At 46.2% G+C, this 15318-nt stretch overlaps 1 protein-coding gene across 6 annotated transcripts in view; it reads right to left on the bottom strand.

Moving 5' to 3' along the window:
* The window catches only part of Ptk2b (protein tyrosine kinase 2 beta), a 122969-nt gene that overhangs the window by 34890 nt on the left and 72761 nt on the right, over positions 1–15318 (bottom strand). For all 6 annotated transcript variants that reach the window (XM_038309555.1, XM_038309561.1, XM_038309556.1 and 3 more), the window contains exons 3-5: positions 3666–3844; positions 3088–3175; positions 1204–1283 (exon numbers count right to left, since the gene is read on the bottom strand). In XM_038309555.1, coding sequence (XP_038165483.1) covers positions 1204–1283; positions 3088–3175; positions 3666–3844 — 347 coding nt within the window. The remainder of the gene's footprint in view (positions 1–1203; positions 1284–3087; positions 3176–3665; positions 3845–15318) is intronic.

Below are 15318 nucleotides of genomic sequence, written 5' to 3'. Positions count from 1 at the left end.
CACAGAAGTGACAGCTGAATTCTATCTTCAGTTAACTTAGAAGTCAAGGGTAGGGGCAGAATTCCCCCAGAATTGGGACAACTGGAAGTAACACTTGGTCAGGGTTTTCCTGGCAACAGTCCTGGAAGTCTTCTGGCAATTCCAATGAGGCTAACTACATCTAAACCACCTCCAAAGGTCCCACACAGGTCTTGTAAACCACAGGGCCAAGGGCGGGCCCCTAGTGTATCTACCTCCCAGGTAACCACAATGGGCATGCCGTCAGATGCTGAAGCCACTATTACACAGATGGGGGTGCAGAGCAGGGGAGGGAGATAGAGTGACAGATGAGTGGTCAAACTGAAGGCATTGTGGCCTTGGTCAAGAACAGGCTAAAAGCGCAGGCTTAGCCATGGGATCCTCTTCTGCCTCAAATAGCAATGGGACCCAACAGCTAAGAGTAAAGTCTGGCTTCTTAGATTGTCCCTCTGGCTCATGCTAATGATGTCATTCTAATGACATCATCAGCCTGCCATCATAATAGCCATTGCTTCCACTAGCTCATACCTTGTGGTTCTCCACCCAAAGCTTTTGCGTCCATGGATCCCTGGGTCTGGAAATGCCCCAGTCCCCCCACCCTAACCCCACCTATTATCTTTCACTTCCTTCTGGGAACAGTTCAAGTTTCTTCTTCCTCGTCAATGTCTCCTGGTAGAAGACTGTTTGGGGCATGTTCGTTCTGCCTCTGATTATAATTAACCATGTAGACATGCCACCTCCATACACTGTGAACTAGAAGTCATGGGTAGATGGCACGTTGGCATAATGTTCAGACTGAGTACCTATCTCTTGGAGCTTGAGATGCAACAATAGGCAGCCCAAACTGAGATCCCCACCTTTGGGAGGTGTTCTAGACCCAGGCTACCGTCCCAGAAGCACATCTGAATCACTGAGCGATAGCAGCAGTGATGGGCAGGTGGGAGAGACAGGCAGCTCAGAGGTAAGGGCAGGGTCAGGCCAAGACAGGGGAGGGGACCAGACCAAGCAGAAGTTGCCCTTCTCCCATGTCTACCGTGAAGGCCAGATGGTGAGGCCTTCAGAATGTTAGCCTCGTCTCCTCTTCCTGTTTCTCATACACCCACTTTCACTTCCTAGAGGAGGGATAGGCCAAGGAGTCCAAAGCTGGCACTGTGCTCTCCCTGAAGAGGGCTCGCAGTTACCTACCTGAGCTCCAGACAGCCGAGCTGCAGAGCCATGCCTTCGCTGACCTTGCTGGCATAGCGTTGCATGTAGTCATTCCGGAGCTGATGGGAGAAAGGCCACGGGTCAGACTCAGGCCCTCAGTGTTCCTTCCCAGAGCACAAGCCCCGGGGAGGTAAACATACGGATGCCTCCTGGGCTGTCTCTCATGTATATGTTGGTGGTTTGAATGGGAATGCCCCGCCCCCCCCCCCAGGCTTATAAATTTGAAGACTTGGTCTCCAGTTGGAGGACCTGTTTGGGATGGGTTTGGAGGTGCAGTCTAGTGGGGGGGTGGTAGAGGGGGAGGTATCACTGGAGGCAGGTTTTGATGTTTCAAAAGCCCAGACCATCCCCCTCTCTGCTAAGGTTCCAAGTATCAGCTACTGCCCCAGTACCATGTCTGCCTGCCTGATGTCATGTTCCACACCATAACGGTCTTGGCCTCACCTTCTGAAACTGTAAGACTGCTAAACTCTTCTATAAATTGCCTTGGTCATGGTGCCTCCTTACAGCAATGAAAAAGCAACTAAGACAGTTTGCTACCATGGACTAGTGTCTCCTTCCCCATATCCCACTGCCATTTTGGAGACAATAAAACTGAAGCCAGGCCTAGTGGTTCAGGCCCGTAATCTCAAACACTCTGGATGCTGAAGCAGGAGGAATGCAAGCTCAAGGTCTCTTTGGGCTATGGAAGCTTGTCAAGGCCAGCTCGATCAACTTAATGAGAACCAGCACGGTGGCATGTGTTTTTAATCCCAGTACTTGGGAGACAGAGGCAGATGACTCTATGAGTTCCAGGCCAGCTTGGTCTACACAGGGAGCTCCAGGACAGTCAGGTTACATAGACAGACCCTGTCTCAAAAACCAAATAAAATAAAAAGGAGATGATGTGGTGGTGGTGGTGGTGGGGTATGGCTGAGGATTCAGCTTAGTAAAAGAACAGTTGCCTAGCAGGTGTGGTGTCCTAAAGCATTTAGTATTGTAAGAAAAAATAAATAAATAAAAGAGAAGAAAGGTGCATAGTAAGCAAGAGAGATAAGTGAAGGAAGGAAGGGAGGGAGAGAGGGAGGAAGATTTGGGGGAGGAGTTGATAACTTATCTAAGCCTATGTTGTTAAGTGGTTATAGATGTCACTCAGAGCTCAAGAAAAGCCTGGCTTGATGTCTGGCCAACAAGAAGGGAGGTGCAGGCTAAGAGCAGAAAGCAGCTGGTGGTGCCTGCTCCATCCCCGCTGCTTGGAGCATCCTCTGTGCAGGTGCTCTGTTGGGCCCTTGTGTAGTCCCACGTGTGTGAAGGAGGCTCAGACAGCTCAAGAGAGCCAGCTAGCACACTTGAGAAATTTCTGTGAGCTGGCAGGCGCCACGTGATAGCTCGAAAGAGGCCACGACAAGAGCATTTACACCATGAGAATTGGTAAGAACTACAAGGCGTGACTGGTTCTTCCTCAGGCCAATTCACCAGCATCCTGCCGTGGACATCACTTGGTCCTCACGACAGCTCTCTAAAGCAGATGTTGTATTATTATTATTATTATTATTATTATTATTATTCTAGACTTAAAGAGGAGAAAACAAACTCATGCAAATGAAGCCCCTGGGAATACCAGGGTGGCTGCTGGCAAAAAAAAAAAAAAAAAAAAAAAAAAATACCAGTGGGCTGGAAGGCACACTTCATGCACCAACCTGCTTTTTCCTGCTTCACTAGCCAGGTACCTGGTCACACAGAAGCTCAAGAGGAGCTGGGGGCATAAGAAACAGCCTCGGGAGGAAGCCTTCAACAGGGCTGGGTTTTATCTTGCCACCTCCCCTGCAGAGAATGGATGCGCTCAGCATTTAAAGTGTTCTGGGACACCGGGGTGCTTTTCACCTGTTGGTAAAAGTACAGCAGTGTGGTCCTGTCTTCTTTCAGGCTCTCCATGAAGTCTTCTGGCAAGTAGCGGATCTGAAGGTCATACCTGTAACAACACAGACTCTGGTAGACACAGGAGAGCCAGACTTCCAAGAGGGGCCAAAACTACTCTACCCCTCAGCATGCAAGGGCATCCACGAGGCTTCTGCCCATGGATCTGGAGCAGTTTCTTCTTTTCCTGCTTTTGACTGGGGAGAGAAGCATGCCAGGGAGGTGGCCAGCAGGCCCTGGGGCTCGTAGCTAGCTAGCACTGAATGCTATCTCTTCTCCCCAATGGATACTAGCCTACTTAGCTCAAAAGCCAGCCCTTGACCTGGGCTCTTCTCCCTTCCCTCCCTCTGCTCCTCTTCACCATAGCACCAACAGCATCTGGTCTGGGACTGTGCTTAGGTACTGTCCCAGGATGGGGATTCGCTATGAATCCAGGTTAGATCTTGTGAACACTCGCATCAGGACAACTAAGACTAGGAAGCCACTCCAATTTTCTAGGAGATTTTGAGCTTTGGGAATGCTCTAAGGGAGGGCGCCATTCCTACCTCCACTCAGCTTCCACGTGTAGACATTCATACTTGTCCTGCACCTCGCCCACCGTCATCTGTGGGTGCAGCCAGTGGATCTCATCCGATTTCATGTGCTTCAGCCTCAGCCCATAGCATTCAGCCAGCTGGATGTTGGGCCCTATTCGCCCACTCAACAGAATGGAGGTGATGATCTCCTAGGGAGGAGACAAGAGGGCTAAGAGTCGGGGTACCTCCCGCTGGGCCCTCACAGGCTCCCCATGCACATCCTCTAACCCCGTGTGGCAATCTGTCGCAGGTATTTTCCATTTCAGGTTCTCTAGCAGTTAGCGCAAGCCTTGGTACACACTGTGTTCTAGCCGATGAATGAACAATTTGGCAAAGTGAGACAGACATAGAAAGAAGTGGGTGGAGATAGCAGAAGAAGATGCAGAGGCTGAGAGCACAGATCAAAACAATTAACGCCAGCTGAGCATGTGCCCCGTGACCAGCCCCTTCTGGACGGTTTCCAGTCTAGCCAGCAGGATGCAGTACAGGGCCAGGCATGGCTAGGTCTTTCCCACATATGACTTCACTGAGTCCACGTGACATAAGGAAGCGCATGTCACCACTGCATTATAGCTGGCAAAGAAACCCGGTGCTGGAGCTAAGCTGGTATTGTGAGCCCTGGACCTTTGAACCTGAGTGTTCTGCTTTGCCAAGCTGACTCAGGGCATGGCAGAGCTAGAGGAGAGAGAAGGAGAACGACTTTAAGGAGCTGAGTGGCACATTGCCCACACAAAAGCACGATCTCAGGAAAGCTGACAGAAAGGCACTAGCCTTCTTGTTATGTTTTCTTTTGGGGAGGACTCTTTTTGTTCTTGTACCCACAGTTCCAGAAGATTCCATACCTCACAATTCAGTGCCACCACTTTCTGGCCCAGATAGAGAGCATGAAGATCCATTGCAGGGCTGCCTGGAAGCCCATCAGTAAGGCCCTGACTAGCCCACTTAGTGGTTGGTGCCCACATCTCTCACATGGGTCCACATCCAATGAATGAGTTGAACCTATTCCTGGCAGGGCAGAGTTCCCTGGGCACAGATTTAAAACCTCACAGGCACTGACCCATGTGAGCCTTGAGTCTGAAATGCATGATTACACAGCATACCCTAGTCTACCCCAGCCTACCACAAACTACCCTAGCCTATCTCAGCCTACACAGCCTACCCATCTCATCCCATCTTACAGAAGCCTACAACAGCCTACCCCAGCCCACCTCAGCCTACATCAACCTACCCAAATCTACCCCAGCCTACCCCAGCCTACACCAACCTACACCAGCCTACTCTGGCCTACACCAGCCTATCCCAGCCTGGAGGCTGCAGTCTGTCAAGAGAGAGGAGGGAGACTTCATTGTTTAGACTGTATGTTTTTTTTAAAACATGCCTCCCAAGAAGTTGCCCAATTTAGTAAGCAAAGCTCAATTAATTCCTTTATTGGAATTAGAAGAAAGTGTGTTTCTTTTTCTCTGAAAATGTCAAGACTAATATTTAAGTAATGTTAGTTTCAAAGAATGTCCAATTTATGCAACAACTTGGACACCCTGGAGTCTCGGTCCAGCTGCCTCCTTCCAATTCTTTTGAACTCCATGGACTGTGAACTAGAAGACCCTCAACCACAAAACTCCTTTCCTACTAAGATAATGTCTATCAGAGAAACTCGCTACCGGTCTCTGAGATGCATGGGGTTGGGGCGCAGGGGAGCAGAGCACGGGCCAGCAACTGAACATCAGCTCTGAAATCACATCTCCCATGGCTTCAGAGAGCCATGGATGAGCACATCAGGGCAAAGCTGTGACGCGGGCGGCTGTCGTCATCTCCACCAGCTTCTCTTCCTGGCCTCCCGCTCATCTCCGCCCACGTGGTCACCTTGATGTTTTACCCAGAACACCTCATATGGCCACTGAGTTCCACCTGAAGTTCCCTTCTCTGGCACTGGAATCCAGAAGCCCCACCCCCATTACCAATATTAAGCTAGCACCTCATTTTGTAATAGCTAGGAACCCTAAGAAATGTGAAACTGAAAAGTCTCTAAGATGTGCAAAGTGCAGGAGTTATAAGAGCCCTCCTGAGCACCAGCCCAGCTTCAGCAAAGACCAGATGTTGTGACTCACTCCCCAAGCATGATCCACAACTGTTCTTTCTCCACAGTTCTTCTTTAAGGAAATATGTATGTACACACACACACACACACACACACACACACACAAATATAATATATAAACACACATATAATCTTAAAATCTATACATTTTAGCCATACAATACTGACATATAAATACACTCACATGACCCACACACTAATTAAGATACACGTCTCCACATCTTTAGACAGCTCTCTGTCTGGGTCAGCCCTTAACGGCTAACTCCCACTCCCACATCAGCCACCATCCTCTCTCCTAGTTTCAGTGAGTTTTGCCTACCCTACAATTTCATATAAATGGAATTATTTGATGTTTGGTATTTTTTCTGTCTAACTTCTTTCACTTAGCATAATGTCTAAGATTCGCCCACACTGTGGATATATCAGTATGCAGTTTCTTTTAATTTTTGCTTATTTATTTTTTGAGACAATGTATTATATAGCCCAGAATGATATTGACCTAGAAATCTGCCTGCCTCAGCCCCTAAGTGCTAGGATTACAGATATGTATGTATGTATGTATGTATGATCACACTCTGCCAACGTTTCTTCTCTTTTATTTTGTTACCTAGGGCCTTGTACATGGCAGGCAAGAGTTCTATCAGTGACCTATGTCCCCAGCTTCATTGTTCCTTTTTGGAGATGAGTGATGGTCTAAGGTATCAACAAACAGTTTATTTTATATCAACAATATGTTCAGTTAGTCCTCTGTTTCTAGAAACCTAAGGAATTTCTGTATTTTTTTTAAACTGTTGTGAAAGTTTGCAAGTTTCTGTGTATAAATGATACACTGGTATTTGCTTTCAATTATTCCACAAGAGTAGAATTACTGGGCCAAGGATCTTGGGCTGTATAAGAAACTGCCGGGGGGTGGAGAGGAGGCTTAGGGACTGAGAGTGAATAATAAAGACAGGTTTAAACAGTAGGTTCTCTCCGCCTCTTTCCCTTCATTTGTACATTACTTCTCTGGGAATTTTGTCTACGCACATCTCCAGATTCAGATGTTTGCATCTAGAACAAGGAGGAAGTACTAGGGCCAGAGTGAAGTGGTTTTATTACAATGAGCTAAAACTCTTTGGACAGTGTTTGGTTCAAGGTTAACACTTTTTTTTTTTAAAAAAAAAAAGGCATTATTTTAATGCAGTAATCTCTTACAGGGTCTGGTTTAAACTAGATTATAAAAACAAAATTTTGTTTTATCCTTCTATCTTTTTACCCCCTCCTTCCCTTTACCCCTTTCTTTCTCTTATAAGTGTTGGTAGGGGCTAAGGGTTAAGCCTGAAACTGGGAGCTGGGCCCTATCAGGCAGTCCAGGGACAGAGATAACTCAGTGATGGTGGGATCAGTCACTTCCAGGGGAGCTGAGCAAAGGGAGACATGTATCGAAAATAATGGGAACTTCTAGGGAAAGTATTCAAACTGTGGGGAGGGGAAAGCTAGGGAGGACCACACAATCAGGGATTATTTGGAAATGGTGGCCTGTGTGGGTAAGAGGCGGGGAATGTTGTGGTTTGAATTGTCTTTCCTAAAAGGCTTAATGAGCAATGAATGCCAAGTCGCATTTCAAACCAAACCCAAAGTTTAGTTCCCAAGCACCATCCTTCAGGGAAAGGGCCCAGGGTGTAGAAACAGGTGGTACCAGGGCTGGGAGGAAAACACGCAGCACACGGTAAGTCTGAAACATCACTTAGGACCAGAAAAAAAAAATGTCTGAAGGATGTTGGGCATTCCTAACAACTACACACGGTCATCCTGAAGTGCCCACATGAGGCAAGATTGAGACATTCCTTCCTGAGGGTAGATGTGGATGCTGCTGGGGACAGACAGCCTCATTGAATAGCATTCCCACGCTCCACCCATGTGACCAGCCTGATTACTGAGGTTGAATTATAGAGGATTTGGTTGGTCTTTGGTTCCAGGTGATAGGATTGACTTTGTTATTCATGCTGGGTTCTAACATAGTTTCAGAGGTGGGTGGGTGGGGTGGGGTTGGGGCACTGGCCAACCATGTACTGGCTTTTCAGAATGTGAAGACCAACCATGTTCTTGGAAATTGTGTCTTTGATTCTGAGAGTTAGTTTGATCTTGAAGGAGGGAGGAGAAAGGAAGACCAAATTGAACAATGTGGCCAAAGAGCCCACCCGTCATCAACCATGCCTTCTGTCGGAAGCCCTAATATGTCGCTGATCCAGGACACTCACCTGGGAGAGCTGGTCGTGCACATTGGTATGCCTAGCAGTTGATGGATCCTGAGTTCACAGAGGCTTCCTGTTTGGGGGGTCTCTCAGAAGTTCTGTGTGCTTCTTCATTGACTGGGGTTAATGTGTACCCTTTAGGATAAAGCTACAGTTTTAAGCATGGCCCTTTTCCCAGTTCTTTGACTTGTTGTTCTAGTAAATTATTGAACTTGAAGAGGAAGTGGGAACACACCAATTTGTAGTAAAAGTGTGGGTGGCTCAAGAGCTGAGGTAGGGGGTTTCTGGTGAAGCGGGCCCTTAGCCTGTGAAGTCTGTTAGCTGTGTAACTGTGGAAACACACCGTGTGAGGACTTCACTGCAAACCATGTCCATCCTTCAGACACAGCCTGGGGAAATTAATTTGATGCTCATAACTGCATAGAAAGAGCATCAACATGGTATCACACAAACTAGGGTGTGACCATGCTCTTCGGAAACAGGGCTCAGAGGACCCGAGCTGGATCCGAACTGAAAGCCTTCTTCCTGAGGACTAGCTTTTATGGTACCAGAAGGCAGAGTGCAAACTTTCAAAGCAGGAAAACAACCAATAATCTTACTCAGCTGGTGCCTGTGAACCACAGTAATAACCAGCATGACTCTCTAACCTTGAGGGTGCACAAAATCCTTGGTGGAAACCAACAGCTCTCTGATTGGACTTAATTAAAGTCAGCACAATAAGAGAAAAATCACAGCTGATACTAGAAACCTAGTCAGCTACCTGAGGCTAGTAAAGTCATGGATCTTGGAGGAGACTCTGTAATCAACACTTTACTAACTAGTATAAGCCCTAACTACACTATACACTATATGTATCCTTATACCCACAGGTAAGGGTAGCTTTTGCCCGTTATCAAGGAAATCCTCTTTGCAACAAATGGAGGCCATTACAGAAACTACAACCAATAAAATGAAGTGCTGTGGTGCCCAGTCCCAACTGATACATTTCCAACACAAATCCTGTACCCAGGTCTCAGGGACCATTGTGGAAGAAGGGCCGAAAAGATTGTGAGAGCCAGAGGAACAGGGATTTGCTGAGACTGTGTCTCCTGGGAATGTCAGAGGTTACATTCATGGAGTCTCATGGACATGGCTGCATAAACACGACCTGAGCAAAGATGACACCAACAGACATGATAAAATAAAAGGGGGAATCTCACATAGCCTCAATTCTAGATAAGAAACTACAGGCCACTAAGGAATGCTAGGAGCAGCAGGAAGAGCACACCAACTGGTTATCCACTATAGAATAGTCAGTCCTGAGAACATATACACAAGTAACACTATATGCACTTAGTAAGTATGTATTTATATATTTAGTAACACACACACACACACACACACACACCATCACCAACAACAATAACAATTAAAAAAAGAGGTCATGAATTTTAAAGAGAGCAAAGTGGGGTCCATGGGAGGATTTAGGAGGAGGAAAGGGAACAAGGAATTGATGCAATTATCACAAAAAGTAAGATTGTGTGTGTGTGTGTGTGTATATATATATATATATATATACACACACACACATATATATGTATATATGTATGTATATATGCAATACATACATTTATATATATATATACAAATATACATACATATACATATGCATACACACAAAACAAACAAACAAAAACTAGGCTGTGAGTCTAGTTCTGACAGGACAGATCATCCAACAGGATGACAAACTCCCCAGGCCACACTGTCCCCTTGTGTTCCTCTACCCTTGCCTATCGAGCTGCACACAGTTCTGCATTCAGAGCCCCAGCCGCCATCTGCCACGTGTACACTATGAAGAGCTATGGTGCAATGGCTCCAGAGAGCACACAACCCTCAGCCGTAGAGAAGCATATGCGCACAGGCCGGAGGATGAAAAAGCTTCTGGCTAGGGAGCTCATGTGCCCTGCGCCACCACAGGCCCTACCTCCCCTGTGCTCTCTCACACATACAAACAGCAGGAGCAGCAGTGGTGGTCCCAGGCCCCCAGTTCATCAGCTGCCTTTAGTGAGTCAATATTTCCTTTTCTATCAATAAAGCATCCCTTAAAAATGACAGTACATGATGTTTCCCTACTCAACTCAGTTGCCATATGGAACCTGAGTTTTGAACAAGTGCTGGCTTTTAGAGAAAGAAGTCCAGGATTCCTTTTGCTCCAGGAAGACTTTGCCTTCTTCCCATATGAGGACTTCCAGGTGCTGAAGGGCAGGCTTTCTAGCTGCCTTTGATTGCAGCCTAGATTCTAAGAGACTTCTGGTACTTCCTTGCACACATCCGTATTCCTAGAGTTTTCTTTCCTTCTTGGTTCATGTTGCTTTATTCAAATTATTAAATAGTGTGAAGACTCCAGATGGCCATCCCCTCCTTCTCTGTTCTCTGACTTTGCCACTTGCAGGTCAGAAACAAAGGAGGAATGTGTCTGGATAGTTTGTCCCCACACCCCCAGAGGGTTTACAGTCAGGCATCACATGAGGACTTTTCCTCTGGTGACAGATCACATTCAGGAGAAAGGTCCCATAAGATGACATCATCAGTGACATCATAACTAGCACAGGTTGTGTATATCTGCTTTCTAGTGCTCGTGGGTTTATGTGTGGCATGCATGCGTGTATGCATGCCCCCATGGGTGTACATATATGTGGAATCAGAGGTTGATGCCAGGCGTTTTCCACAATCCCTCTCCACCTCACATGTTGAGGCAAGGTCTCTCGCTTGAACCCTGAACTCTCAGACCTTACTAGTCTATCTAGCCTGCTTGCTCTGGGATGCTGTGTTTCTGCCTCTAAAGCTCAGGAATCACAGGTGGGCTATCATAACTACCAGTTTTTATGTAGGTGCTAGGAATCTGAACTCCAGTCCTCGTGACTGTGTGGCAAGCATTTGGCCTACTGACTCATCCCCCCCATTCCCCCAAGTTTGAGATTGCAGAATGATGTAATCCTCCCACTACTAAACAATCCCACAAAGATCATCCAAGTATCAGACACCCCCCCTCCCTCTTCTTCCCAGAACCATCTCAGCGACCTCTCTGTTTTCGTTATGTCCTCAACGTCAATTAGTTTAATAAATATCCAAATTTTCCTAAAGTTTAAGCTTTTTCATATTTTTGGCCAGGTTATTTTAAATAGCAACAACAAAACCCAATGTGATAGCTGGGACTCTCCCACCACCCACCACCAAGATAGCTTGGTCCCCACCCTCCTACACCAAGATAACTTGATCCCCATCATCCTCCACCAAGATAGCCTGGTCCCCACCATCCTCCACCAAGATAGCCTGGTCCCATCTGCTCCTTTGGTTCATTTCCATGTTCTTCCCTCCCTGACATGCTTGAGGAGAGTCCTTCTCCATATCATTCCATGCAGACCTCTATCCTGCATGCCCCTGATTCCCCAGAGCTGAGAGAATTTTGGGTTCCTCCCCTGGATTGCTAGGAAGCATGATGAGGGTCTCTGGGAAGTTATTCCTTACTCCCCTGGATTGGCAGGGCTTTTGGTTCCTCTATGGACTCCAAAGAACTTCAAATGTATATCCAGCAGTATATTGTTATGAATTGAATTTTGTTTTTCCAGAAAGGCATGCTGGAGGCACAACCTTGTTGGGAAATAGAATCTTTGGAGACTAGTCAAATTAAAATGAGTTCATTTGGTAATCCCACTCCCATCTGACCGGCATTCTTATAAAGGGGGACATTAAGTCACTAAGAGAGACATGCACACAAGAATGCAAATGACAGGCCTTGAAGAAACAAGATTTGAGTAAAGGATCTGTAAGCCCAAGAACACCAAGGGCAGATCACCAGGCCTGGGGAAGAGACAAGGAAGGATTCCTTCACCAACTACGGAGGGGGCATAGCCCTACCAACACCTTGATGTTGGCTTTCGAGACCTCAGAACTATGAGATAACATCTTTCTGCACTCCACAGCCACCCTAAGTGTGGTATTTCATGAGAAGACTCCTCAGAATCTAATAAAGATGCTGACAAATTAGAACTGGAACAACTGGCTTACCTTGGATCAGATGAACATAGACCATCTTTGAGTTCTAACTGGGGATTGGTTGAGGATTCCAAGAGATATGTCCTGTCTCAAAAACAACCTTCTAGTGACAACCCTCCAGAGACAAAAGTGCAGATTTAAATCTATTTCCAGCTCTTTTTAGATGGCAGACTAATATTTCTGACATGTGACCTGCCTTATGTCGATTCCAGGTACATAAAGATCTCAGACGATGCTTAGGATACATTAGGCACCCAGTGAATAGTAATTACCATAATGGGACAATAAGCAATGATAAAATAGCATGAGCAGGTGTGGATGTTAGCACAGACAGAGGGAAGATGATGGATAATAAAATCAGCCCCAGGATGATCAGGCCACACCCAGAGTTGATCTGGCCACACCTGCCCTCTGGAAGAAAGAGTGCGCAGGAAAATGACTTCATTCTGCTGGGAGCAAAGTCCTGGGAGAGTTTTAGGGCCTAAGACTCAAGCTCAACACTGCAGTGTCATCCTTTCCTCTTATGCTCTACATGGGGATGGAAGGTAGAACGCCAAGAAAAAGAGTTAAAAGGCTGAGGCAGAGCCGGAAGGTGGTGGCGCACGCCTTTAATCCCAGCACTCGGGAGGTAGAGGCAGGCGGATCTCTGTGAGTTCGAGGCCAGCCTGGTCTACAAGAGCTAGTTCCAGGACAGGCTCCAAAAAAGCTGCAGAGAAACCCTGTCTCGAAAAACCAAAAAAAGAAAAAAGAAAAAAAAAAAGGCTGAGGCAGTAACAAGAGACTTATCTTTTCTTTAATTGACTTAGAACATAAGGGTTGTCTTCAAAAATAAAAATACTCTGTTAAATATAGACCCAGTCTATTCAACTTCTGATTTGTTAATATGTCACAAGGAAGAGCTCTTAACGCTGAGATGAGCTTCAGGAGGAAGAAAGAATAAGAAAAGACAGACAGGAAAGTACCAGGCAGGTTAATATATTTTTTTTTTTTACAAAAAAAATGTTCCCCCTACTAAGGTATCTTTTAAAGTTATGATTTTATAATTCACTGTGAAGTTGGCCTGGGTGATGGGTCATATAAAATGCTTCAGAATTAAGGGGTGAAGAGAGCTATTTGCTATGGAGGATGTACCTAGAGTATTCACTTTTGCTATAGGGCTTGATGATCTGTATCAGTGAGTGTCAACAGCTGACATTCGGGGTACGTGCTGGCTGGTTCTATGTCAACTTGACACAAGCTAGAGTCATTGGAAAGGAAGGAGCTTAAATTCAGAGAATATCTTCCCTAAAACTGGACTGTAAGCAAGCCTGTAGAGCATGCTTAGACTAGTGACTGATGTGGGAGAGCCCAGACCACGAAGGGTGGGGCCATCCCTGGGCTAGTGGTCCTGAATTCGATAAGAAAGCAGACTGAGCAAGCTATGAGGAGCAAACCAGTAAGCAGCACCCCTCCACAGCCTCTGCATCTGCTCCTGCCTCCAGGTTTCCGCCCTGTGTGAGTTCCTGTCCTGACTTCCTTTGGTGATGGACTATGTATGATGTGAACGAAAGTATTAGCCAAATAAACCTTTCCTTCTCAACTTGCTTTTGCTCGTGGTGTTTCACCATAGCAATAGTAACCCCAACTAGAACAGGGCAAGCGATTGTTTGCTATGTGTGGCTGTTTAATACCGATGGCCACATCCCCACTGAAATCCAAGTTTCGTGTCCTAGTCACTGTGACAATGACACAGTAGAATTCTAACTAGTTTCTAGAAGAAGAGAGTCAAGAGATGGCGATGAGCTTTGAGGATCTGCCTAAGATCTGGACACCCCGTGAAGATGGAGAGTAGGCAGGTGAGCAGGAGAACATTATGGAAGACTGTAAATCACATTGAAAATCTGGGTACCACTCAACTCAGCACCACAAGCTTAGTATCAAGATCACATGTATAGGAAACATGCTTATATTAATCTCTGAACATCTGTGTGCCTTCGCTGCACATGTCTGAATGGAACACCAGTGATCCAAACAGATGGCTAATAGGGCATTGAACATTCCAGGAAGACATGCCCATTTTCTCAAACTTAGACTGCATTTGAAAAGAGGGGTCTATATAGATATAATTAAGTTAAGCAAGTCGTTCTGGACTCTCTGCGTGTCTCTTAATCAAGGGTTTCTTTATAAGAGCTATGAAAGAGAGGGCAGTATGCATAGAGAGGTGGAATGGGGGAGATGCTACCATACCAAGAGTCATCAGACACTGGAAGAGAAGAGGACGTGAAGCTCTGAACCTGCCCTTGGGACTTCCAGCCTTAGAGCCATGAGAGAACAATGTCTGTCATTTTAATCATTGGTTTCTAGTAATCTGTTAAGGCAGGGTTAGGAGACAAAGACAACAACTATGTAAGTTCCAGGTCCTTGGTCTGTACAACAGCTAATTTTCAAAGAGTCACTGCAGAGCAAAATACTCAAGTTTGCATAACTTAACACTCCAAAAGCATTCATTCCAAGGTGATAAGAGCTCTAAGGAGGGCATCCAACCATGAAACCATCAGATCAAAAATAGAACAACCGCACAGACACCTGACTCCTCATTTGCAGACGGCATGAGTCTATGCACACAGATGAGCTCTAGCTGGTCTCTACCCAGCAGGCCTCCCATCTTCTTTGTCCTCACTGCAGTGAGTGCCCGCATGTACTAGGGGCTGGTAACACACACAGGAAATGAGAAGGGGTACAGAGAAAGAGGAAGTGTGTATGAATGTGCCTCTTTTTATGTCACAGTGTGATACTGTTCTGTGGTTTCCTGACTGGCTCTTTCCTGCATGCTTCATGGGCTGCTCTTATGTGGGGAGCCAACCTGATGTGAGCCAAGCCTTCTCCTAGGATTAGCTTCTCCCTTCTTCCTGTCATGCCTCCAACCTTAAGGCATTGCCCTCGTAGCCTCTGAAGAAGGGAAGAAAGGAACGCTTAGGCAACAAGAACCTCAGTCAAGATGGGATCTGTGCTCCATCTTCACACAGCAGAGTAGTCTCTTCAATATCTTTTTCAATATGATGTCTAAAGTTTTATTTTTAATTATGTGTAGTGCCCGAGGAGGCCAGAAGAGGTTGTCAGATACCCTGGGACTGGAGTATAGGCAGTTGTGAGTCACCTGATATGGGTGCTAGGAACCAAATTTTAATCTTCAGCAAGATCACTATGCAACCTTCACTGCTGAACCAGGTCACTCGGCCCTCAGCTGCTTCTTAAGCACTTCTAATGCCATTGATGATTT

The sequence above is a fragment of the Arvicola amphibius genome, chromosome 13 (assembly GCF_903992535.2).
Source record: "Arvicola amphibius chromosome 13, mArvAmp1.2, whole genome shotgun sequence".
In the NCBI taxonomy this organism is placed as follows: Eukaryota; Metazoa; Chordata; class Mammalia; order Rodentia; family Cricetidae; genus Arvicola; species Arvicola amphibius.
This window is presented reverse-complemented; position numbering and strand designations above follow the sequence as displayed.